Below are 26,257 nucleotides of genomic sequence, written 5' to 3' on the forward strand. Positions count from 1 at the left end.
GATGTTATTGCTCAAATGAAAATAAAGTTATATTAATAAATTATAACTCATTACTTTAAAACTTTTGTTGAAACGTCACATCTGAACTTTTTTAAACCAAGATTTTCATTTTAAGGTATAATAGAATTTAAACTTTAAACAATTTCAATATGGATTAGAATAAAATTCAAAATATGATAAAAAGATCAAAAACTTGATAGGAGTCTCAATTTCAGAGAATTTCATGCGGCTCCAAGCCTTTTTGAGCAGCTAGCCCTGAAATGCATCTTCTATCATTGATCTTAATTAATCAAAAATCGATAAAAGTAATATATTAACAGTACTAAAGGAGCAGCAGGCAAGTTGGTGACAGTATTAATAATGGACACTAGTCAATACACTTGGCAGCCATAAAGCCTTAAAAGGTCGCTAGTCATTACACTTGGCAAATTCACTTCCAACTTAGCCAAAGATTTATATATTTATGTAGGCACCACCATTATTATTTCACCTCAAAAACAATTAATTTACCTCATATATAACAAACTCATTTTAGGCAAGAAAAAAATTCGCCAAAATTGATTCATGTGCCAACAAAGAGTAATTTAATTGTTGCATTTAACCTGATTTTTGTTAGGGCAAAATAAAAATTCGCCAAAATATAATATTTTGTTTCCCTACATTGAACAAAAATATAGCCCTTGAGATGCAAATTTTCGTGCCCATATAATGTTGGATTCGCCATATTTTTTCCGAGAGGTTTCTTAAAGTTATCCCTAACCATGGAGTACAATTTCAAATGCCAAATGTTCAAAGAAAAAGAAATCCCACAATCAAACCTATAATCCCCATGAAATATCATGGATTGTGAAAATATAATATATTTAATTTCAAAACACAGACAATGGTCCTAAGCATTTCAAAAAAAGTAGAGACCATTAATATATCTCATATTATAGCAAATGACCTCAATAATACTTCTCAACACAACAATTTGTTTATACAATTATAATTGACCTATCAACAAATAACAACTATTTAGTATGAATTCCTATAGAGTTAAGGATGTATTAGTTTTCACATTATTAAAACGTTAGTACATCAAATCATTGCCCAAATTTGGTTTTATTAAGGTGCAAAATATGAAACAACCAACAACATAATTTGGTGATTTCAAATATCACAATCATGTGGATTTTTATTGCCATCGACTATTGTATTAATTCTAACAATCCAATATTAATATGCATTCCTATAAAGGTAATGATCTACTAGCTTTCAAGCAAGCGCCTAGAACACAACAGTGAATTGTGAGCCTCTCATTTAAGAGGCCTTGGATTCGAGTCTACTTGAACTTAACAAATAATAATAATTACCCATAAAAAATGATCTATTAACTTTCACACAATCAAAATGCTGGTGCATCATACTATTACTAGAAAGTTATGTTAAAGTTCAAAACATGATAACAAACAACAAGATTAGGTTATCTTAGATACCATAACGATCAAATTGTATTTAACTATCACAGCGACCCTATAGCTTCTAGAATATTAAAAAGTATAAACATCATGTTGGAGTTATGATTTTATCCTATATATATGACCTTATCATCATAGCTCTTGTAATGGCATCACTCTTGAACAACTAGAGTCAGTTATATGACTACATATACAATATTAGTTCAAAGAAAAATATGAGAAAGACTTGAGTTGTTCGAGTGATACCATTAAAAGAGCATGTGTGTGTGTAAGACATGACAAAATGTATAAAATTTAAATTATCACTAACCACTAATATTGATAGCCAGACTCGGCAAGGAAAACACCTGCATGGATTACTTCATAGGTCAAGACAATGCAACCTAGAATGCTGAGGATCATAAGAATATCCAAGCAAGCAAATACAATCATATTGTGTGGACAGGGATTAAGAAGTTGGGTGGAGGCAAAGCAAAAGACCTTGTTGCACTTCAAGCTGAATATTTGAAGTGGGGTATGAAAACTCTTGCACCGCACATCACTGAAATCTTCAACAAAATCTGCCAGGAAGGGTTTCCGAAAGATTGGACAATCAGCCTTGCAATACCACTTTTTAAGAGTGGTGATGTTAACAATCCCTCCAACTACAGGACTATAATGATCAATCCCCTCTTTGCTAAACTTTTTGGCAGTATGATAGAAACTGGGATCAGCAAATGGGTAGAAGAAAATCATAAACGTGCTAAAGGGCAAGCTGCTTTTAGGCCAAAGCACTCGACAGTGGATCACTGTGTCACTCTGAGACACATTATTGAAAAAAAGTGGGAGAAAAAGGAAGAGGTTTTTTGTTGCTTTGTTGACTTCAAAAAGGCTTTTGATACCGTTCCGAGAGACAAGCTTTGGTTGAGGATGGAAGAATTGGGGATTCCTAGGCATCTCAGAGCTGCTGCTCATAGGATGTACGAAGAGGTGAAAGTCAAAATCAAAACTTCAGATGGCATTTCAGAATGATTTAGGAGCGATATCGGGGTCAAACAAGGCTGCCCTTTATCCCCTACTTTATTTGGTTTATATATTGACAAACTGGAAGAGTGGTTAAACACGCAAGAGCGTGAAGGCATTCAGCTAGGGGAATTTGTTATAAAGCTACTCCTATATGCGGACGACCTCATTTTAATTGCCAAATCTGCTTGTGGTTTGTAAGACCATCTATCTTCTCTTGAGCGCTTTTGTAGAATGGTGGGGATGCAAGTCAATATCAGCAAAACCAAGGTTATGATTTTCTCTAATAATAAAAAACAGCATCAACATGAATTTTATTACAATGGAAGTGTTCTCGAAGAAGTTGCGAAATATAAATACCTTGGTATCGATTTTAACAAAAACTAAGCTGGTCTAGCTGCAGGTATAAAAGGACATTAAGTGGATGGAAGGCTTTCTACGCTCTTCAGAATAGGTGCCGTGAAGCAGAGTTGTGGGATTGGAAAACTATTCAAACCTTGTTCGGTCTTCTTGTGCTACCAGTTGTTCTTTATGGGTGTGAATTATGGGTCAGCAACACTACTATAGCACAATGGAAACAAATCAAAGGAATCCAAAAGCGCTTGATTACAAGCAAGTTTAAAATTAAAAGCACTGTTCCATATGACATCATGCTAAGTGAAATGGGGGCTGCGCGTATCGAGGCACTTGCTATGGTTCGCCTTTTAAGCTATCTAAAAAGAATCGAAAAAATGGAAGAGGATAGATGGCCGAAAGTTGTCTTTAGGGACACACTATGTAAGCGAAAAAGGACATGGATGCAACAAAACATCAAGTGGATGAGTAAATGGAATATTCATTTCAATATGTGCCCCACAAATAATAAAGAAATAAAGGTCTTTGTTATGGAGAAATTCTACAAGAGAAATTGGGGAAGCGAGATTGGGAGGAAGAAACTATATTATATAAATGAGTTCAACCCCACTTGTGATCAACTCGAAAAAGTGCACATAGGAGCCAACATTTCTTGGAGAGCTAAAATTCTTATTGCTCAGCTGAGAACCAACTCTCACCAACTTCGTTGTGAGACCGGGCGTTGGAAGAGGCCAAAGGAGGCTTGGGAAGAGAGAATTTGCAGATTTTGCAATTCTGGGAAAGTGGAAACTGAACAGCACTTTATTCTAGAATGTGAGGCCTACAAGGATAGCAGGGATAAGTTTGCGGATACTATATGTGACAGTTCTTGGCATAACCTGTTCGACGAAGAGTACATTGAGCAATTGGGGGGGCTCATCATTAGTCTCCACAAGAGGCGAACAGCGCTACTTAAGTCTGCTTGAGTTGTCTTGCTGTCCCATAGGCTATTTTTAGCCTCGTGGACGTTAAAATTTTATCTATCTATCTATCTATCTTTGCATTTTTTAAATAACATGATATTTGTCCTCTCGATAACCAAAGGAAAGCCGCCAAGGTCCAAGACCAAGACCTTACACAACCATCCATGGGGATGAAACAGACGAAACATTTGTGCTTGCTCAAAAATCGAGACTTCTACTTTTCATGCCTTCCTCAATGCTTTGTGATGCAATGAACCCCCATGCAGTTCAAAAGATCCTTTCCCACAATCACCACCAACAAAACACATATAAAGAAGCAAAGGGAAAGCAAAGAGAGCACGGGTGTTGCAAAAAAGGTGGACTTTATCTGCCCCTTCGGCAATGGAAACTACTACAGATGATCCCCATAACTTAACCATAGTTTGTGATTCAGGCCCTATTTCATGGATATTTCCCTTACTAAGGTGGGGATTAACTAATATCGTGCCCTTAAAACAAGCACCTCCATCTTTTTTAAGTGATGTGCATTCCTGGAATGTCAACCTGACCAGCCTTGCTTTAGTGTTGATGCATGGATGAAGGCCATCCATGCCAAACCACCCGAGCATTTAAGCATTTCTTGTAAGCTGCAATGATAATATGCTCTCACATTCACCTGTACTCCAAAACACAAATCAAATTTGCCTGTTAAAGAGGGACAAGAGACCAATTCTGTGCAAAAGACCCCCAAGGAACATGCACGGCACCCTTGTCCATGTTTGGAAGACAGCCTAAATGAAGCAACCTGGATTGGTGTTATGTGTTGGTAGCCCATGGTATTCCACCTGCAACAAGAATAGAACTAATTACAAAACTATTTAAATAGACATTCACCTGTACTCCAACACAAATCAATTTCCCCTGTTAAGAGAGATGAGAAAGCAATTCTGTGCAAAAGACCCCCAGGGAACATGCACCACATCCTTGTCCCTGCTTGGAAGACGGTCTAAACGAAGCAACCTGGATTGATGTTATATGTTGGTACCCCATGGGTACTCCACCTGCAACAAGAATAGAACTAATTACAAAAACTATTTAAATACTACTGTCCTTGCAACAACAAATCCCAGCCAAAACCAGAATAAACAATTTAAAAATCAAAGATTTTGAACATTCACAAAGTCAAAAACAGGAGAAGTTTGAAAATACATCCAATATGCATAAAACATGGTACCCCCTGCCAAAGAGGCGTTACAAAATCTTAAACCTTGATTAATGCTGTATTTTGATCAATTTTAATGTCCAACGCTCCTACTTACACTGTATCCCAGTTGTACACCATCGCTGACAAGAAAAACAGCATATATATAAAATATAACAGTATTAGGTTTTCCATTAGAGTTATAAAATGTTTTTGTACAAGAACTGCAATATGCAGATAATAGCTGAATTCTCAACATATATTTCAATGTAACATACGAAACCAATGGGCCATGCAAGCCTTTCCTGGTATGTCCCTTCAAATTCAAGAGCACAATTGTTAAACCAGCAACCACAAAGGCACTACAGGAATGCATTTTCTGGATGCATAAAACTTTGAGATAAGTTCAAATTAATAATGAGTAACTCTAATTACAAGGTCATAGAAGACCAGAGGTCAAAATAAAATGATTGCAGGTTTGACCTTGGTACTGATTTAAAGCAACCTGATATGACCAAATCTCAGGTTTCTTATTTCCCATTTTGTACATTTCCAATTTACAAAAAATGGTAAGAAAATTGGAGCAACGAGGAAACTGGTCAGCTCGATTGAGTAAATTAGCAGTTTGGATTTCAATTGAGCAAGCTCGCATAATTTATAGCATTATCTTGTAACTATGGCCAACTGAATCTGTCAGACATTAAAATGTCTCCAACATCATCTACAAAATGGAGTTTCAAGGAGTTGATAACATGACCCCCCTGAATTACAAATGCTCCAGCACAAATGCAACCCCAACAGCTTCCATTAGTATTTGCAGTTATTACTTTCTGCCCTTGTCAAGAGAAAGACTCTGAATGCCCTTCAATGTAGCTTCATAATTCCTTGAATTTGATTTATCACAGTTTGAAAGTAAGTGCTTGGAACTTTCTAAACTTACTGGAGAATTTTGCCAGGCTCCAACAATCCCAAATGGACTCATATTAGAGAGAGGTGGTGAGAGTGAATCAGTCTGAGACAATCCCACAACTTGCTTGCCGCTGGAAACTGTAGCTCGCCTTGAAATGTTGCTTCCGTGACCAGTAGATGCCAAACGCATGCGTTGTGATTCTGTAAACCCTATGCCTACCTGCAAGTCCAAGTTACAAATTGCATATTGTCAGACAATTTATTGTATTCTTGGCATGCAACAACATAGCCTATGAGATTTTAGTTTGTTTCCCATTAAAAGCATAACTTAATGTTCTAAGGATGACACATGTTTACTCTACTTACTACATATAGAAGTGCTTTTCAAACTTTCAGCAGGAAGCAAATTCAAAATTATCCTTCAGAGCAGAAAATTGCACCATTTCAAAAGTGCAGATTTTCACTGCTGTCTCACATTGCATTGCAGACCTGCAGACACATGCTGCCAATGTGCTTTGTGCCTTCTAAACCATACTAAAACTTTGACCAAAAGAATCTAGAAAGTAACCACAGGAAAACACCTATACTGTATATGACATTTGGATAATACATTTCAGATGAGAACCCATTAAGGCATACAAATCTAAAATTATAGCACTCTATTAGGCCTACATCATTTTACATAATACAATGACTTCCACCGGAAGAAACCATAAAAAAAATATAACATACATTTGCATGTTGCACGCCAACTATGCTCATTGATGTAGGGATTAAACAAGAAGAATATCTACTACCAAAATAGAAATGACATGAGAAGAGTCATCTGCTTTGTTAACTTCAAAGCTACACTTGCCCTCTAAGCTATAATCAGAAAATCCATAAACCAGCAGCATTGTTCAAGAATTTCTTCATTCCTACACAAGTTTATCACAGCAGTGTTTCAACAAACACTGTTTAAGCTTTAAACAGTTTAAATTCACCGTAACTTTTGCAGTTCACAATTCATGGACTATCATTTTTATAATACGACTTCCACTGGAAGAAACCATAAAAAAAACATAACATACATTTGCATGTTGCACGCCAACTATGCTCATTGATGTAGGGATTAAACAAGAAGAATATCTACTACCAAAATAGAAATGACATGAGAAGGGTCATCTGCTTTGTTAACTTCAAAGCTACACTTGCCCTATAAGCTATAAACAGAAAATCCATAAACCAGCAGCATTGTTCAAGAATTTCTTCATTCCTACACAAGTTTATCACAGCAGCATTTTAACAAACACTGTATAAGCTTTAAACAGTTTAAATTCACTGTAACTTTTGCAGTTCACAATTCATGGACTACAAGGCTCTAAACAGTGCTAATATCTGACCAAAGGAATTAAGAATGTAATCGTAGGCAAATATCTATATTGTTGTACAACATTGACAAATACGTTTCAAATGGGAACCCACCACCAGTATTAAAGTTTCAACCACGTTGAGCTTGCCAGATCCTTTGCATTCCATGAAGGGCTCTAAACTACATTGACACCTGACTGAAGAATCTGGAAGATAATCACAACATAACACCTATATTGCTTCTACGACATCGATAAATCCATTTCAGATGAGAAAACAAAAAATCATGAATATCCTTCAGTGAGATAATTCCTTTTAACTGATCAAAGCCATCACTAGGGCATGCTTTGTTTCTTGTCACTGTTGGCATTCGTGATTCTATCTTCTAGAAATTCGTATAAATTATGTTAATCAAGCCAATCTATCGTATAAAGAAAATTAGGAGCCACAAGATTGTCAATGGGGCCATATTGACATATTATGAAGTAGAGCACGGGCATAGATAATCACCAAAAAGATTGAGTAAATGGATATCACACAACTTTTCAAAATAAGAATGTATTCAAAATAAACAATGTAGTGCTCCATTAAGCCTGCATCCTTTCCCTTGCCACACTGGCTTCCAATGAAAGAAAGCAGGTCAAAACATATAATGTCCTCGTACCTTCTAAATGACCATTCATGTTAATTAGCATAAAATTGTAATTACAAATCTCCCACGCTCATCAATCCATATCGCACAAAAACTACTAAAAGAATTGCTGGCTAAAGGGTTATCTGTTCTGTCAGCTTCAAAGCTACACTTTCTCTTTACGCTCCAAAAAGAATATATAAACTAGCAGAATTGATCATCAATATCTTTATTCCTATAAAGTTTTATCACAGCAGCATTTTCGTAAACAATCTCTAAGCTTCAACCTGTTTGAACTCACCAAATCCTTTGATGCTCCCATCTCATGGCCTACAGGAGACTTGAGCTTAGATAGATTACTTGAATTAAAAATGGCTGAAGGCAATTTTCTGTGGGGAACAGCAGAGCTATTGTACAAATTGTCCCGTTCATCTTCACGTCCTGGAAATTTTGAAATCACATTTACAAACCAAAACAAATATTGTCAATTTTGGATATATACACAACAAAAAATGCAACTATTGCATTTGAGCAGACAATATGGTTGAATATCTAACTTTAACCAACTATTTTTTTTTATCTTGAAAAGAATTAATAATTATTAGCCTGAGCTCAAAATTACAGCAGGAAAATAATTCTCTAAATCAACATTGCATTATGGGGTTGTAATTTATAATTATAAATTTACATGTTAAGATTCTTAAGGTAAAAAATTCTAAAGAAGTGCCATTCATGGCATAGTGCGATCATTAAATAGGGGCATCATTGTTGTAGCCAACAAGGTTCAACCCTCATGAGACCATTGTGATAACAGACATTGTTCCCTTGCCATTCCATTGCATTTTGAACTTGTAGGTATGGACTACTTGTGTCAATGTAGTATATTCATGCCAAAAGAATTATCATTTAATGGGTTACCAATCAAAAAAAATCCTTAGAAGAAAAACTCATCAAAAGATCAGTCAATTATAAAAAATCACAAAGAACCATTTTTAGCAATTTTTATCCAGCAAAAATATGATTTTTCCACGATAAATCAGCATGTGATTTTTCAAAATTTTGCCTAAAAAAATTTTAAATGGTCAGAATCTTCAGTTATTCAAAGGTTTGGAAATTTAATGCCAAAATCATCTTCACTTTTTTATGTAAATTTTTCTTCATAAAACAGTTTTCTGTTCTCTTCAAATTTGTTGTACTTTTTTTTGGTGGAGCAGACTATTTGCTGGCAGGATTTGGTAATTTTGCAGCCAAACTTCAAGCTTTCAACAATTTTCAGACTCTTTTTTATTGAGATTGCATCCTTCAAGTGAATTTTTTTAGGGCAGTTCATCATTTTTTGCAACAAAAGGCGATGCCCCTAATCCTAAATGCTAAGACACGTTTGGCATTTAGATTTACAAGAGTTGGGACTCTTTTTAACGAAAGCAATTCCCCAAAATGTTGTAAAACTACATTATTTTAGGTGCCCCCAATCATGATTGGATTTTTTTACTATAAAATACCCTAATGCTGAATCTTTTTCAAGCATATACAATTAAACTTAGGCTTTTGTCACCAACAAAAAAAAATCAAGTCTCATACTAAACTCTGATTTTTTTCAGTGCTATGGGTTGGGTTTAAATTTTATTGTTAGTGAAAACAACCTAACACTGCCTTAAAAATTGAACTCTTTTAGTGCTTAGCATTAGGGTAAGAATTCCTTTGTCAAAAACAAAAACCTAAACCTAAACCTAACCCTGAATGCTAATATTTTAAGTGTTTTTGGTTAGGGAAAGTTGGCATTTAAGGTAACAATTAGGGTTTACTTTTAACTATTGTTTATTATGATACATGTTCGACTTTATGACATGTCATTAAGTACTAACATTTATGATTCCAGTATACTTAGATGCAAAAAACATCATTAAACCCCTCTATAGTACACCATAGTATACCTTGGGAAATGCTACCACAAAAGCAGATTTCACAGCCATTGAAATTGGAATAATTTATGGAGATGTACTTTTCGGTACACTTTTCTCTTACATTTCTTCTCTTCCTCTCTCTTCTTCAAGTTCTTGTTTGAACAAAAATCAAACATATATGTCATATAGATAACCATGCCTATATGCTCTACTTAGTCCTCGTGGGTAGGTCTAGCATTGGAGGAACCAAAGACCTTTCAAATGCCATTTATTTTTGTGTCGCTCTACTCTCAAATAAATCTTTCCACAAACTATCACTCTTTGATATACCTTCAAAAAAAAGTAAAGATTTGGTATTTTGAGGAAATTGCTTCTCCATACCATCACTTTGGCACACTGAGTAAGCAGGCGTATCTAAAGGCAAGTGGGGTAAGGTTGGTACAATAAAGGCTTTTTCTAGGAGTGATTGGAAAAAGTTATAATCTTAGAACAAATAAAAGACCCCATTAACTTTTTTTATAGATTTGGTCATAATGCCATGTGAGACTTAGCATGGACATTTTGTGCAATACCACTTCAAATGCCATGTGGCAAAAGAGACGAGGCATGTTGTAATTCCTTGCAAAAAGTCTACAGATATCACTTATCGAGCACAAATGACTTCCAAGATTAGTCCCCAAAAGCAAGAGCAAAAGAAGAAGTTTTAATTCTTCAAAAGTTGGCACCAAATCTCTACATAAGGCACACCTACCCACAACAATCTTTGAGTAAGTCCCAATGAACACCTAGCTCTGAAACAGATAGCCCAAACACAAGTGGATGGAATATTATTTATTTATTTGCACCTCGTATTTATGGGATTGAAACCAATTTGGAGTGTACAATGTGTAGGAACAAAATCCATCAAACATGCAAAATTGACAATTGGCAATTTCTAGTATGTCTTTAGCCTGTCATTCCATGTTCAAGAGTCTCAATACTAGCAAGTTATGGCAGATGAAACAGCAGATACATATTTCAATTCAAAGCTGCATCTTTCAAATAATTGGGAGGTTGATAAGCTTAATGGTGCCATGAGAAGGCATTACGAATGTTATTACCCAACATTGATTAAAATGGGAAATGTTATATACATCATGATGCCATGTGAGACTTAGCATGGACATTTTGTGCAATATCACTTCAAATGCCATGTGGCAAAAGATACAAGGCATGTTGTAATTCCTTGCAAAGAGTCTATAGATATCACTTATCAAGCACAAATGGCTTCTAAGATTAGTCCCAAAAAGCAAGAACAAAAACAGTGGTTCTAATTCTTCAAAAATTAGCACCAAATCTCTACATGAGGCACAACCACCACAACAATCTTTGAGTAAGTCCCAATAACCACCTAGCTTTGAAACAGATAGCCCCAACACAAGTGGATGGATTATTTATTATTTATTTGCACCTCGTATTTAATGGGTTTGAAGCCAATATGGAGTGTACAATGTGGAGGAACAAAATTCATCAAACATGTAAAATTGGCTATTGGGAATTTCTAGCATGCTTCAGCCTGTCGTTCCACATTCATGAGTCTCAATACTAGCAAGTTATGGCAGATGATACAGCAGATACATGTTCCAATTCAAAGCTGCATCTTTCAAACCATTGGGAGGTTGATATGCTTAGTGGTGCCATGAAAAGGCATTACAAATGTTATTACCAAACATTAATTACATTGGGAAATGTTATATGCATCATACTGATAAATGCACAAAAATATATAAGGTACTGAAATCTCATCAACTTGCATTGTTTTTTTATGAACTTGAAAAGATCTATTGAAAATTTGTAGATGCATCAAATTAGATCAAATCTGCAAGTGCATTATCCAAATTGTTTGAAGAAGTGGTCATATATTTAGGGCCACCAAATGCTCCCATATTTATTATTAGCAATGTTGTTACTCTCATTGTTGTCAAGAGACTCCAATAAACAAGCATCCCTCTATGATTTTTTGGCCAATTCATAATACACTATTTTGATCTAACCATAGAGGATGCCAAAAACTTGAATGCGCTATGGAATTATTACAAAAGGCTCACCCTATCATAAAGTTCATCTACAATCACTCAAAGGTGGTGTATGATATATACCTTGATAGGAGACATGAAACCATAGTTCAAAATTTCATTCTCTGCCACTTATCGGCGAGGCAAAATATAAAGTTCTCGGCAAATATTGGAGATAAATCGACAACTTCTCAAGAAAATACCGAGAACTTTAAAAATGACTTAAATTTAATTAGAAATGCATTTTTTTGCAAAATTCAACAAGGATGCATCTAATGAGTTGGTAAATGAGTAAATAAGCCAAACAAGCTGATCTAGATATACATAAATGCTAAGTTGCCGATTCGGATTCGGGTTCGAGATTTGGGTTCAAAATTCATTCAATTTTGGGGGGCTGGGTTTGGATTCATCTTAAGTTCATCTATACAAGAATATGTGTGTGTGTGTGTGTGTGTGTAAACAGCAGCAAATAAGTTCATACACCAATATGCTAAATTTAAAGTCATTGCAACATACACCACCATATCAATGTTTCAGTTCGAAAACAATAATGTCAACATTAATAATCACCCATCACGATAAAATATCATCAAAAACTATCAAGCAAATCATCATCATTCTGCAGCTACGCATTAGAATCACAAAAAGTAATGCTATAAGCCTATTTAAGGCCAATGTTGTGATTGTGCCATATAGTAAGCTTCACCCATTATTTTTCATACTCGATGTTTCAAAGACAACAACTTTGGGTCAAACTGGATAAAGCCAAGAAAGCAGGCTTTGGATCCAGATTTGACCACAGTAAAGATCTCTTTAAATTTTGTTCAATCCATAGTTTTTCTATACATGTTAGCCTATATGCACAACATACATTCCATAATAGATGTCTGCCACTTTTATACATCCCGATTCTTCTCAAGTAGCATTTAATTCAAATTAAATATGATTAGTAATTTGAGTCCAGTCATGTGATTGAGTCTAAATCTGAGTCTAATTTGGCATTAAAAACTTTTTGAATAAGTAAACCAAAATGTGTTTTTTGACCGAATTCTCTGAAATTCTGTTTGGGTTTCTGTGCTGGAATCCGAAGTCATTCAAAAGTCGTCTGAATTCTGCCAGGGTTCCTTTGAGAGAATTCCCAACAAAATTCGCTCTGTGCGTGTGGCAGACTTTTGACAGAATCTGACTAGGACCAGACTTTTGAGAGAACTGAACCAAGAATTCCTAGGTCCATGAGAGAATCTGGTCACTTAGTATAAATGCAATATGTAACAAAATTGCATCCTCATATGGAATGTCGATGGCTGGCAGCCATATTTGGAGACTCTGAACTCTAAAGAAAACTAGAAATAGAAAAGTGTCTTTGTAAAAAGATAAGCAAATACAAATGTCACATAAAATATGAAACTAATCTACATCTTCCTTTTCCCCTTCCCACTTAAAAAAATAAATTTCGAAAACTTACTTGTGAATCCGGACTTACTTGAAAAATCTCTTCGAATCCACTTCAAGTCTTGAGATCAATCTACAAGGCTGCCAAAAACTATTTCTCTCCGGCAAAACCCTTCTCTCCTCCAAACACTCAAAATTGCAAAGTTAACAATGAATGGGCAAGTTGCTGAGTGTCCCAATTTCATTGGTTCCCCCCAAGAGAAATACTTAAGTTATTGCAAGAAGTGGCCAACTTATCGGTTAGAATTTAAGGTCTTCTTGGCTTGAATTTTTTGATGGGGATACTACACCCCTCCCCTCTCAAATTTTATTTATCCTCAAGCAAAAATCATTTATAGATAACTTTTCTTGTAGAGCCAACATATGAAGCATATAATTGGATGCAAGAAGACATAGGGGAGATTTCGTGGAGATTCCAATCTATAAGAATGCTGAGATGCAACAGCTTGCTTAGACACCAAATTCAACAGTTTCCCTCAAGGTTTTACAGACCCAAGCCCTTAAGCATTTATTGGACATGTCTGCAAAGCACTCGGGGTTGCTAAACTCTACCCAGTTTTGGGAACAACCAATTGGCTGGATTTACACAGGCCTCTCCTTGAACGCATCTCTGATTTTCCTTTCAGACTTGGAAATAACAACTAGTCTTGAGCATGTATGTTTAAATAATAGTAAAACTCTGTGATTACCTGAATTTATTATTATGTATAATCAAAATAATCAATACTGTGCATACCAGTCACAGAGATGTATGAAGCTTTGTCTTACAATCTGAGTATCTTCCTTACTTGTCCAATGATGTTCCCTGACTGTGTAAGAGATATGATTATATTTAATATAAAATTTGCAGTGATATACTTATGTATTATCCATTTTATTATAATTCCCATTGACTGGAACTGCTCAGTATTTCCTTTCTTATTTCCCTTTCATGATATTGCTGAATCAATAGTTGACTGTTCTGTATTTTTTTTCTAGTTATTCTTGTTTTTTTCCCATTTCCTTCTTTGCTGAGGATAGAGCCTCACACTCCAAATATGAAGCTCCACATAAGACATCAAGCAGCCAATTAATTTTCTCTCTTTTTTCCACCCAACTATTCAGCATATATTATAAACTCTCATTTGATTCTCTTCTCCGATACCCAGCTCCATTAATACAAAAATATTTCACGTAGTTCCCCTCCCATCTTATATTATATTTGCAATATATAATCCTTGTTATTGTAGTGGTCTGTGTAAAATGTAACTCCCCAATAGAAAAAAAATGGCACAGCAGATATCATAATTTTTCTGCCTCTCTGATCAATATGATCATACTGTTATGTTCCCTTGTTTTTCTTGTTCTAAATTTGCCCTCAACGCTTGTTCCCCTTCTTCACAAAGAGGTAAGCTCTCATAAAGAATTACGATATCATATTACATGCTGTTTATCAGTCATTTGAAATTTATAATATATTATTTGTTGTGTACAATTGAAACTGGAATTACCACTTCTGATTTTTGATGTTTGTATTAAGAGGTGAAAAATCTATCTCAGTTATAATTAGTCTCCCTAATAATGAAACATCTCCATCTCCTGTCAAATTTGTGGACTATAGGGTGTTTGCAATATAGATTCTATTATTATCATTGAGTATAAAACGTCCATTATAAACTCCTCTGATCCAAATCTGTTTTGTCAGCATTTTCTGAGTTACATTTCGTTGATATAAATTTGTATTCAATGATACATTTCTTCATTGTAAAGAGTATAATCTATAAATATGTGTACTGTTCTATAATTCCTTCATTAATATTAGATTGTGATATATTTGTTATCCCCCCATATCCAATCATCCTCATAGATAGCCATTTACCTTCTCAATTAGATTCCCCATGATGGTCTCTGTCAGAAGGTGCGATAATTGATGATATCGATGCAATAGTAATTCAGAAATCAGCACATATTACCCTTATGATAAGATCATGACACTCGTAATTTTAATCGCTGCTGTTGGAATTGCTGCTTGAACCCTGTCGTATGCCTTGTAAGTTTTTTAATCGATAATCAAGTTGGATATTTTAGAAACTCCATCACTTCCTCCTGTTTGGTCCTTGTGTTTTCCGATTGGACTATTAAAACATGCCTGATTCAGTGTGTTATTACATCTGACTGTGGCATGATTCCAGATGATCCCTTTGAAGTATTCTGTTCCATGACCATTCTTAACATACAGTAGTAGTTGTAATATGGTCATAATGTTATCGATAATGAAACCCATGTGTTTAATATCCAGGATAAGAACCTTTTTATGATTGCTTGTCTATTCACAAGTCTTATGTCATGTACTGAGTGGGTTGAGAAGAGAGTAACAACGTTTCTATGTTCTTGTCACCATCTGTTATAGTTGATCTGTTATATATGCATAGAAGAATGAAGAGTTTGCAACGGCTCAGAATGCTCTGATTATAAATGTAAAGCCTCTGTATATACCAGGATGGCAATACTAAAAAAACATATGGTCTCCTAGATATCACTTCTGCAATCAGGCTGGCAGGAGTGTTGCTCTGATACCATTTGAAATGTCTATATGTCTAATTTTCTCTTGTATGTTTTTTTTTTGGTGTTCTAATAATTTCTTTATATTCATTGATATGAGAAAAGGCGTGTTTTTTCAATCAATTAATTATATTATTTATTAATATTAATAATAATATTAGTATGCATAATATAAACACTTCACCATACATATTATGATTATTAACCTAATCATTATATAACATTATATATCATCATTTTATATAATAATATTTGATTCTCATACTTGAACATAAATGTAAATATATTATGCAATATTATAATATGATTATAATAAATGATAACTTACCATTCTATTATTATTATTTACCTATTTATATTTTAATTTTATAGATCTTATTTTGGCAGGATATTACAAAGCTTCCAACAGATCTTTATTGTAATGTTTCATTAATGGTCATCTTACTTAAACATTAGTTTATTAGGTAATTTCTATTTTCATCTTTAGTTCACACTTGTTTCATAATAGAAACATCGTTTTTGTAAATCTATATAAGGAGCCTTCATCTCCACTATTTAATACAACATTGATTTACCATAATATGGTATTGTAATGGGTCGATGGGATTTCATAAAATTTGACAAAAATTTTAAGAAGAATTCGAGCCTCTTCGGATCCTCAAAAAATTCACTGAAAATTGCAAGTTTGGTAGAGGGTCTTGATGGTGTGATTTCCTAGTTTGAGCAAAAAGTCCCTGATTTTCAAGGGTTGGATGTACTTGCATGTTGCTTTCATGCACTTTTTGTGAGTTGCATGTTGTTTGCATATGTTTTTTACCACACAAAGCCTCATGTTTTGTCGCAGGAAGGTTTCTCTGGTAGGTTTCCAAAATATTTTCCCTTATAAAATTTATGATGGGTTTTCATGATTTTTTACCTTAAAAATTTCTGATGGGTTTTATAACTTTTTCCCTTGAAATGTTTTTGATTAATTTTCATAGTTTATCCCTTTGAAAAAAAATTGATGGGTTTTTATAATTTTATCCCTTAAAAAATTTCTGATTGGTTTTCATTATTTTGTCCTTTCAAAATCTGCTGATGGGTTTTCACAAATTTTTCCTTCAAAATTTTCTAATGGATTTCCATAATTTTTTCCCTTAAACAAATTCTAATGGGTTTTCATTAAAAAAATTCCCTTTAAAAAGTTTCTAGTGAGTTTTAATAATGTTGTCCCTAAAGCAAATTATCTTCGGTTTATAGTTTTTAAATTGTTCCTCGAAAATTAAGGGTTTTCTCCTCTCGGGAGGGCTCTCCAACTTTTAAAAAGGATTTACCAGTTTTCCTTAAAACCAGTGTTTTGTATGATCTCCGTCTCGGATTTTGGCCTCTCGGTTTCATTCTTTGATTTTATCCTCAAAAATTGTTTCTCGATTATGTAACTAGCAAAGTAGTGTGGGACTCCTTTAACACGTATTCCAACACATGCAAAACCAAACAGATTTTTTTACTTCATGTATTTTCACCATAACTCCACCTAATGTGGAAGAAAGCTTGAGGTTTCAATTCTAAAATATCCACAATTGTAATTCTACATTGTAATCAATGCTTTGTTTCAATTACCAATTCTATTTTATATAAGGCAAAAATCAGGCGCCATTGAGGAAGAGCAACCAATGTCATTGATCCAGATTTTCAATTAGATAAATATAATTCTCCTTTTTGTCTGGTAGATATTAATATCCTTAAAGAGCCCAATGTTATTATTAATGTGACTGGAAGGAGACAAGAAAGACTTTGACAGTTTGACCTTAGAGGTTCATTGTCAAGACCTACAGCCCTCTAACGTAATCTCTTCATAGCACCGAAAGTAGTAGGCTATATTAATTTTTTAAAATTTGAAAATTAGATTGTAGGTTGACTTTGTACTTGGATCATAATTCAAGAATTGAAAACTATTTGAATCTAGTTAGCATTTATCCACTATGCAGTATGCATTGCGAACATAATTAGCAATATGAACATATATCATCCATGGTATAAAATACAGAGTAAATTCTCACTTTAATTGGTTCTCTATTCCTATAGACTATGACTATGAGTGACTAAAATGACTTCAAATTTTTAAAAAATTGCAACGTTTTCCCTTTTTGGAGAGCTCCATGTTTTCCCCATTTTTTAAAATCTCTTTTGGTGTCCTGATTTAATCCTGAAAATGACTTTTGATGCCATGGCAAGAAAATGGCAAAAACAACTGATTCAGTCATCCTGACTAAGTAATTTTGAACCCTATAATTATGAAAATCAACCCATATTAGTATAAAAGAGAGTAGGGATATAAATCACTTCAATAATCAAAAGAGCATATATCTAATATAAGCATAAAACAATACCTGGATACCTCTCTGAAACAGCACCAGTTGTTAATGCAGGCCCAGTACTTGATCCTCCAGCTGCATCCTGCCATGCAATTACAACAAATACAAATCTGAAAAAAATGTTCCTGAAACAAGCCCCAGCCAAAATTATAAAGATACTTCAAGACCACATGCAGAAAAAATTAAAACAAGCTACTTACAAGAGTTCTTGGAGGTAGGTTAGCAATTTGGGTTTGTTGATATTTCAAAATTGTCCAGTCAAAAATATGATCACATTCAAATCCTGAAGGTTACAAGAAGAAAACTTATTATTTAATGCATTTTTCTGTAAGTCAACCACATACATAAACAAGACATCGCATAGCATAGAAGTTCCCCCACAGGATACTTTTTAAGCTGTGTAAGAACTTCAAATGATGACATACCTTCGCGAATGAAAAGATCATGAAACAAGCTTTTAAAGTATCCATAATCAGGCTTATCCTCAAACCGTAATTTCCGTACATGAAGACAGTAGTTTAAAAACTCTGGGGGATAAGACATGCACAGGACCTGGGAAACATTTACACATTAAGAAAGGCTGATTGCTAAGATAATAAGAATTATTACTGCTGTATAGCGTTTCTTACTTCAAAGGGTGTTGTAACTTTTTTTTCACTGATTTTATCATACTTCTGCTTTTTGGTAACTGCTTTTAAACCCTGCCAGGGAAGGCTGCGAAAAAAAATGTCATTCAGTTAAATCATTTTTCATTAGAAAACCAAAGTCGTGATCTTTGTGGCTAAACAAAGTCAAATTGGCATACCTTCCTCTCAAAAAATACAGAAGTACATATCCAAGAGACTCCAAATCATCTCTACGGGTTTGCTCTGCCCATAGAATAATTAATGTACCAAATGAAATGAGAAACTCATACTAGATCCAATAAAGAATGAAAGAAACATACAAGAATTGACAATTCTTTTAAATTTATAATTATAGTTTTAAAAATCTAATGCGAAAAATCAGTAGACAACATTACTAATAAGCCAATTTTTCACTCTGCACAAAAATTTAATCATAAAATCACAATGAATTTACACCTAGAAGACTTTACATACCAACCCCTAGATGAGTATACATGCTTGCATATCGAGCAGTCCCAGTTAAATTTTTGTTGTCCCTGTATGACAATTCTAATGGTTATCTCAGAGTTTAAGGTTTCACACATCTTTATTAGTAATAGTTGATAATAAGTAAGAGGAATAGGAATAGCTGACAAAACACAAATAATTTGATATAGTTCATCAACAAATGCTATAAAGCACAACCGCACAATCCACTCAAACTTAATAGTGGCAAAATAAATCAAGACTCGAATTTCACAGGCAGTTATTTTACAGTTCAAAGCAGTTGCATTTCACTTATACAGCATTGACACAAAAAACTGGAAGTGTAAATGGATTGAACTACTAAGATTTAGAACATGAAATCCCCAACAAATTAAATAATGCTCAATATTAATAAAAATATGGAAATAACCATCACCAACTTGAAAAATGCTCGCATTTTAGTAAAAATATAGAAATAACTGTTATTGTTATTTCATGCCAAATATAGTGCATACATATAATTTGTTCAAGGTTGCCAATTACTCTCAAATTCTCAACAAAATTTAATAAAAAATGCTAAGTTGCCAGTATGTCCCTTTCTGCAAAATCTCCCCTGATCAATATTTCAATTTAATTTTCATGTCTTCTAAGTTTGTGGATGGACTGTTGGACCTAAGGGAGCTGAAAGAGTGAGTGTTGGCCATCTAAGAAGGCATGATCGAGAAGGAGAGTCTAGGGGGCTTTGAAAAGGTGGTAAGAGGTGGCCAGATTGGGGGTACTTATTCCTACACCAGGAGACATCTGATGGTTTCTTTCCCCTGGAGCAGTTGTGCCATGGCTCTCATTCCTCTACAACTGCAGTACCAACATACTCCTACAGAACAGGAAGAAAGCAGCAAAGGGTTGTTCCTTTCTCAAGAGTTAATGTCAAGTTAGAAATCAAGAGTATAATGTATAGCAGATAAAAATGTGGTAGGAAACCTGTCAGGCTTTCGGTGCTTCCTGACATAACAGCACTATTTGATAGCATACAGTTCATGTAGTATAAATACTAGACACAGAAAGACCAGAGCCTAAAATATAAAATTCAATTTTGATTAATACCTACAGCAACCCTGAGCTGCAGCTTACTGATCAAAACAACATTTGAATTTGATTTCACTCCACTTGGATCTAATTTCAAATAAGTCAATGTTAACAATTAATAGGCTTCACAAAATAAAAGAAGCAATAAATATTAGTCCACTTATTATGGCAGAAGACCACACTTACAGTCAATTCAGTTGCCTAAACAATAACAGTGATACTATTATCAGAAATATAACGAATTCACAGCAATCGGATGCTATAGAAACCAGCACCCAAATAGAGTTGTAGTCACTAGCCAAGAGCTGACAAGAGCCACCCGGATGCAATTGCCGAGTGGATTACCTTAATGCTGTCCAGGGTTTTTGTCAACTTGCTGGATATGGGGATCAGGGGTTTTTTGTCCTCCAATCTGCAATTGCAAATGATCGAGATGTCCAGTCTGTTTGAAGACTAATTTCATAAAATCACATGATGTCACAAATCTTTGAATTGGTTTAAATAGTAATATGAAAGCTCATTTTCCCTCCAAAGTATAAATTCAAATCTTATTTTCTCTTAAAGGAACCCACCTCCACCACCCCCCACCCCCAACACACACAGTTGCTATCAACACTTAAAAGCCTAAAGTAATAAATACTAATTTAAAAGACAAACTGTGAAAGTTTTTAGAAGACTCTGTGCCACAACGTGAAGATTCAATAGCTGGATATTTTATATTTGCTTGCAGCATCTTCAGCCATTAAAGATTTAGGTCCATTATTGAAAATATTGGAGGCACTTATAGTATTGGATGTTGATGCAAGATCATTCCAGGGACCATGCAATAATGCATGGCCAAAATTATCTTTTTTTACCATTTTAGTTTTCTGTCTGATTTTAGTTGTGTGGGTTCTCTTGTTGTGTTTCTTTTCTTTCTTTTTTCTTACACATGGTCAGTCTGCTGGGTATAGCTGATTGCTTCTGGAAGGGCTGAAGCACCTGCATAACAGCCTTCTTAAATCTATGTCTACCTGTGTCAGGGAATTATATATTTCCTTCCTTCAAGTGCCTGCTTGTGGGATCATGATCCTCAATGCTGTAGCGGTTTCCTGTCACCTGACTAGGCCATTGAAATTCTCACCTTCCTCTTTTCTTCGCCTAGTCTTGGTCTTTCACACACAGTTGCCACATTGATACTAGACATGAGCAATAGAGACACAGTGGTCTTACCTGGGCAGTTATATGCTAAAAACAGGCTTGGATGGATGTGACAGTTATAAACGTTACTAGCTGCTGGCAGTTCAGTCTAGCACTTATCTCATTTCAACAGGCACAAATTGTTATGTATGATTCTGACAATGAGACGTACAAGGCTACAACTATTACCAAATTTGTGGGCCTTAGGTGGCCAGCTTGTCAGTTATCCATCCACAACCAGAAAGGCACCTTAACTGCCAGTTATTCTTTAAACCTTGTAGGGGCTTCCTTTCCTCATTTTTTCCAGGTCAGACCAGATACTGAATAAGTTTTCAATTCCAGGAGGTGGCAAAATTTTTTCATTCTGATCAGCAACAATGTACAGGAGATATACAGCACAATTGAACATGGGATATTTCCAAGTCAAGGATTTATATTGAATCATTTTACTTAGGCTGTGTGCCTCTTGGTGATTGTTGTCCGAGTTTTCTATCTGCATCTTCTGGGACATAGTTTGAAGGTTATGTAAACTTAATTTTTCTTTCTGTATCTATATAATGCTGAGTCCCTTGATCTGAGCACCTGTACCAGGGGAATTGATGTTGAAATAGTTAAGCATTGTAACTTGATTTACCACTCTTGTTAACTGAAAACATGTACGAATGTGAAGAAAGCATCTTGGGATAACCGCTTGACTTTACGCCCCTAGCCTATGCCTGTATTAATGGCCACCATCGTTGTCATGAAGAGGGGCCATGTGAGCACCTTTTGCTACATGTGATTAAAACGGTTCTTAGGACAGCATTACTTAGGACATGCAGAGGACTGGAGCCACCTGCATTGAAACAAAGAAGCATAGCCACTTACAATGCACCAAACATTGTCAGTTTTCAACAGATTTCCTTTTCATTTTCAGATTAGAAAATGTAAATGGTGCTCTTTAATACATGCTACAGTACTGTATGTTTCACAAATCATACAGATTTAATGGTGTTTTTGAACAAATATTAGGGTTTTGTATAGTATTTTCCATGTTTGAATTTTTTTAATCTGATGGACTCTAACAAACAGGTCTGAGTCTTCAGCTTCTTGGTTCCATGACAGAGATGAGAAAATGAAAATAAGGAACAAAGCACAGACCTAGTTTTCATCAAGAAGACTAAACACACAAAATATCTTTGATTACCTGTATGGAATATGACGATGAGTGATTGGATCCCGAAACTTCTTTGCTAGCCCAAAATCAATCATAAATACCTTCAAAATAAGTGAAAATAGGTTTATCTCAAGGCATAAACATTGACAACAGAACCAACTCGTAGATTGATAAACATGGTAACAAAGCAGAAGATTGTATTTCTCAAACACAAAAAAAAGTATACCTGGTTTGCCTTCTTCTCAAGACCCATGAGAAAGTTATCAGGCTTAATGTCCCTGTGAATAAAGCCCTTTGAATGTATAAACTCTAACCTATTCAGCTGAAAAATACTACATATGCATCAGTGCTTCCAATAACAACAAGAACAAAGTACAAAATATTTGATATTGCAATATAGTATTATACAAGACAATGGGCATGCATACCATCTGCTCTGCAAGCATGAGTACAGTTTTAAGAGAAAACTTCCTATTGCAAAAGTTAAAGAGATCTTCAAGACTTGGCCCCAACAAGTCCATTACAAGAACATTATAGTCTCCTTCAATACCGAACCATCTTATATTTGGAATTCCAGCTGCAATGTAGCAAAGGGAAAAAAACATCCATCAGCAATATTACTGAAGATCTTAAATATAAGAAGCTACCAAAAAGGACTGGAATCCTTACGTCCTCCCATTAGAAGCTTGTAAACCTTAGTTTCGTATAAAAGCTGAGGGTGTTTGGTCTTCACATTTTCCTGGAGAAGCAAAATGGGTGTATTAGAGACCAAAAATAGCCCACCTCCAAATCATAACATTCTGAAGCTTAGCAGAATCCCTTGGGAAGCTATTAGAAATTGATTGAGCGTGTTTTTAGTGGAAAACCCCTAGCTACTATAGATCCTAAATATATAAACCAAAAAACAAAATCCTAAACTGCTACAAATAGCCTGCAACAATGATTTCACTTTAAATACCATGCACTTAAGTCCGTCTCTACTTTTACAGTGCAAGTCAAGCATTTAAGACCCACGTATGGCCCTTCTTCAAGTAACCCTGCACCCTAACATGAAAAGGGCAATGCATAGTCATTCCCCACATCTTCTAGTGATTAGCAAAACCAAACTATTTCCTAATTCGAATAATAAATAATAATATAGTTGTTGTACCAGCTATAGAAAAGGTTCAGACATAGTTTGATTACACTGTTATTGAAGAATACATATAGTGGTTCGAAAGCTATCGTATTTGACCAGAAATGTGGCTTGCTTTCAGTGTTATCTATAACAATAACAAAAGCTGAATGGGATAACAGTAGTCATACTAAAATATACAAACAAGAAAAACTAGTCACGAGCCATACAGAAACATTCTTTGATGAGCCATGATGTGTGATTTCCCAAAGGACAATAAGACATTCTAGCCTTAAATGTTCTTTGGCGAAAGTTTGAACTTTGGATGATTGATATAATGACCTAGTCCATTTGGTATACCCAACTGAGACAAAAAACTGCAAAACGGAGTCAAGGTATTGAAACTCAAACAAACTTGATCTTTGTTAAAATAAAATCCCAATAAAAGGTAATGCAGATGCAAAAAAACAATTATTTTCAATATATTTGTCACCCATAAATGCAAATGAGAAATGATCCACTACCAGTGAAATCTGCAAACGTTCAGAAAAACCTGACTTAAAAAAGCATGCAATAAAAGCAATCAGATGATGAAAGTCTGTGAACATAGAAAATCAGATGAGCAAAAAAACCATGAATGCTGAGATAAATGATTGAAAATATAACAAAGAAAAGATACTTAAATATCTCTTGTGCCATTTTCAACTTGCAGCCAGCCTCATCTTGTGGTACACCATTCCCAAACCATCAAACTCCCTTGTCATCTAAATCTGGACTTTGTCAGGAAAACACTGAGAATTGTACAGTTTGAGTTCACTCCAGTCAAAAATCAAAAATGGTAAAACAATAGGATGAAACTATGGCAAGAAATTGCTTATGGTAATGGATCCTTGCTTTGGTTTCAGGGTATAACTAAACCACTGTAGTAACACTGTATCACTAACTCCTATATCTCCAATGGCAACAAATGGAGGTTGTCTTAGGCCAATGAATTGCATTTCTATAAGGCGTCCAAAAGAAAGTAGGAGGGGAACATTGACTTAATAGTGGAAATCGTCACCCCAACTTTTCCCCACAAACTTGAGAGGGGTGGTCCTGCTTTCTTTTTTTTTTGGATATATTTTGTTTGAAGAAAGGCTTATACATCAAGACAAAAAAACAGATTTATAAGGTACAAATGATCAATTTTGTTTGTGCTTTGCCAAGATTTAAGCATTGAATCATACTTTTTAACAGAAAAATGGCATCTCTCTTCAATTTATACAAGCTGTCATTATGCGTTACTATGTTTTGCTTATTTCCTCAGTCATATTAAAAACCTGGATACCTTATGATATAACATGGGAAGCTTATCCCACAACTGTATTTATCAACACTAAATAGCCAGCAAGCTTTTAAAACACTGTTTTTCCATACAACTTATAAACTTCAAAGGATATGTACAAGTTGCAAAGTAGCACAAATTCAAGTTAGAGGAAAAAAGCAACTTGTAATGTCCCTACGGGGGTGTTGCAGATTTCTGCCAGGCATGCACCCAAGGCTCGGAACTGCCCACAAATGCACAGCCACGAGTCAACCAAGGGACCTGCCTCTAGGTGCTTTCTTAAATGCTACGGTGAGATGAAAATTCCATCCTTAATGCCAGTGAACACCGTTAATTATCAAGTAGGTTTTCCACATTGTGGTCACCTGACATGTACCACCTACCCAAGATCAAGCAACCATGTGTCCACAAGGGGGAACAGCCTCCAAGCACTTTGGTGTGACAAAAACCTCACCCTTAATGCCAATGAGTGCCATTCACTAACAACCTAAGCTTTTGGCATAGTGATCACCAGGATAGACACATGATTGCCATATCAGAGGTGGGTCCTGTTGTAACCTACACACAACATCGCACCATTGTTAATGGAGACCCCCTGTCCTTTTGGTTTGCTAGGCCTTTTGGGTTGCATTGTGTTGGTAGCTCTATGCTCCGTCTGCTGAAGTCTCCTGGGATCTAATTGAGAACTGGTATCAGAGTGGGTCAAAGGGATTTCATAAAATTTGGTAAAATTTTTATATAAAATTTGAACATCTTCTGATCTGGAATTTTTTTCCAGAAATTTGTTTTTCAATTTTTTGAAATAAAAAATTGTTGGAGGTATTTTATGAAAAATTGTGGTTCATCTTTGAATATTTTTGCTGAAAATTTCAAGCTTGAGGGTTTTGATTGTGTGATTTCTTTGATTTGAGAAAAAGTTTCTGATTTTCAAGGGTTGCATGTTTGTTGCATGCACTTTTTGTGAGTTGCATGTTCTTGGATATCCTGTTTTACCATGTAAAATCTTGTGTTTTGCTGCATGAAGGTTACTCTGTAGGTTTTGTAAACTTTTTCCCTCAAAATTTATCTACTGGGTTTTAATTTTTTCCTCAAAAAATGACCTATTCATTCCTAATAATGCCTCCTATGTCAAAGATCCCAAAATTGCATTTTGC

At 35.0% G+C, this 26,257-nt stretch overlaps 1 protein-coding gene across 2 annotated transcripts in view; it reads right to left on the reverse strand.

The window, feature by feature from the left end:
• Positions 1-5,121: 5,121 nt before the first annotated feature.
• LOC149577322 (uncharacterized) overlaps positions 5,122-26,257 on the reverse strand; it is an 82,742-nt gene continuing 61,606 nt past the window's right edge. The window contains exons 3-15 of one of the 2 annotated variants that reach the window (XM_089823460.1): positions 23,624-23,709; positions 23,335-23,404; positions 23,094-23,242; positions 22,892-22,987; positions 22,696-22,766; positions 19,254-19,315; positions 18,959-19,022; positions 18,783-18,867; positions 18,579-18,705; positions 18,354-18,436; positions 18,169-18,235; positions 8,150-8,289; positions 5,122-6,087 (exon numbers count right to left, since the gene is read on the reverse strand). In XM_089823460.1, the coding sequence (XP_089679586.1) occupies positions 5,782-6,087; positions 8,150-8,289; positions 18,169-18,235; positions 18,354-18,436; positions 18,579-18,705; positions 18,783-18,867; positions 18,959-19,022; positions 19,254-19,315; positions 22,696-22,766; positions 22,892-22,987; positions 23,094-23,242; positions 23,335-23,404; positions 23,624-23,668 (1,365 nt within the window). In that variant the 5' untranslated portion in view covers positions 23,669-23,709 and the 3' untranslated portion in view covers positions 5,122-5,781. The remainder of the gene's footprint in view (positions 6,088-8,149; positions 8,290-18,168; positions 18,236-18,353; positions 18,437-18,578; positions 18,706-18,782; positions 18,868-18,958; positions 19,023-19,253; positions 19,316-22,695; positions 22,767-22,891; positions 22,988-23,093; positions 23,243-23,334; positions 23,405-23,623; positions 23,710-26,257) is intronic. The other variant, XM_089823459.1, reaches the window with a different exon arrangement.

This window comes from Cupressus sempervirens, chromosome 1 (assembly GCF_028749045.1).
Source record: "Cupressus sempervirens isolate cs-2001-9-10 chromosome 1, ASM2874904v1, whole genome shotgun sequence".
Lineage (NCBI taxonomy): Eukaryota > Viridiplantae > Streptophyta > Pinopsida > Cupressales > Cupressaceae > Cupressus > Cupressus sempervirens.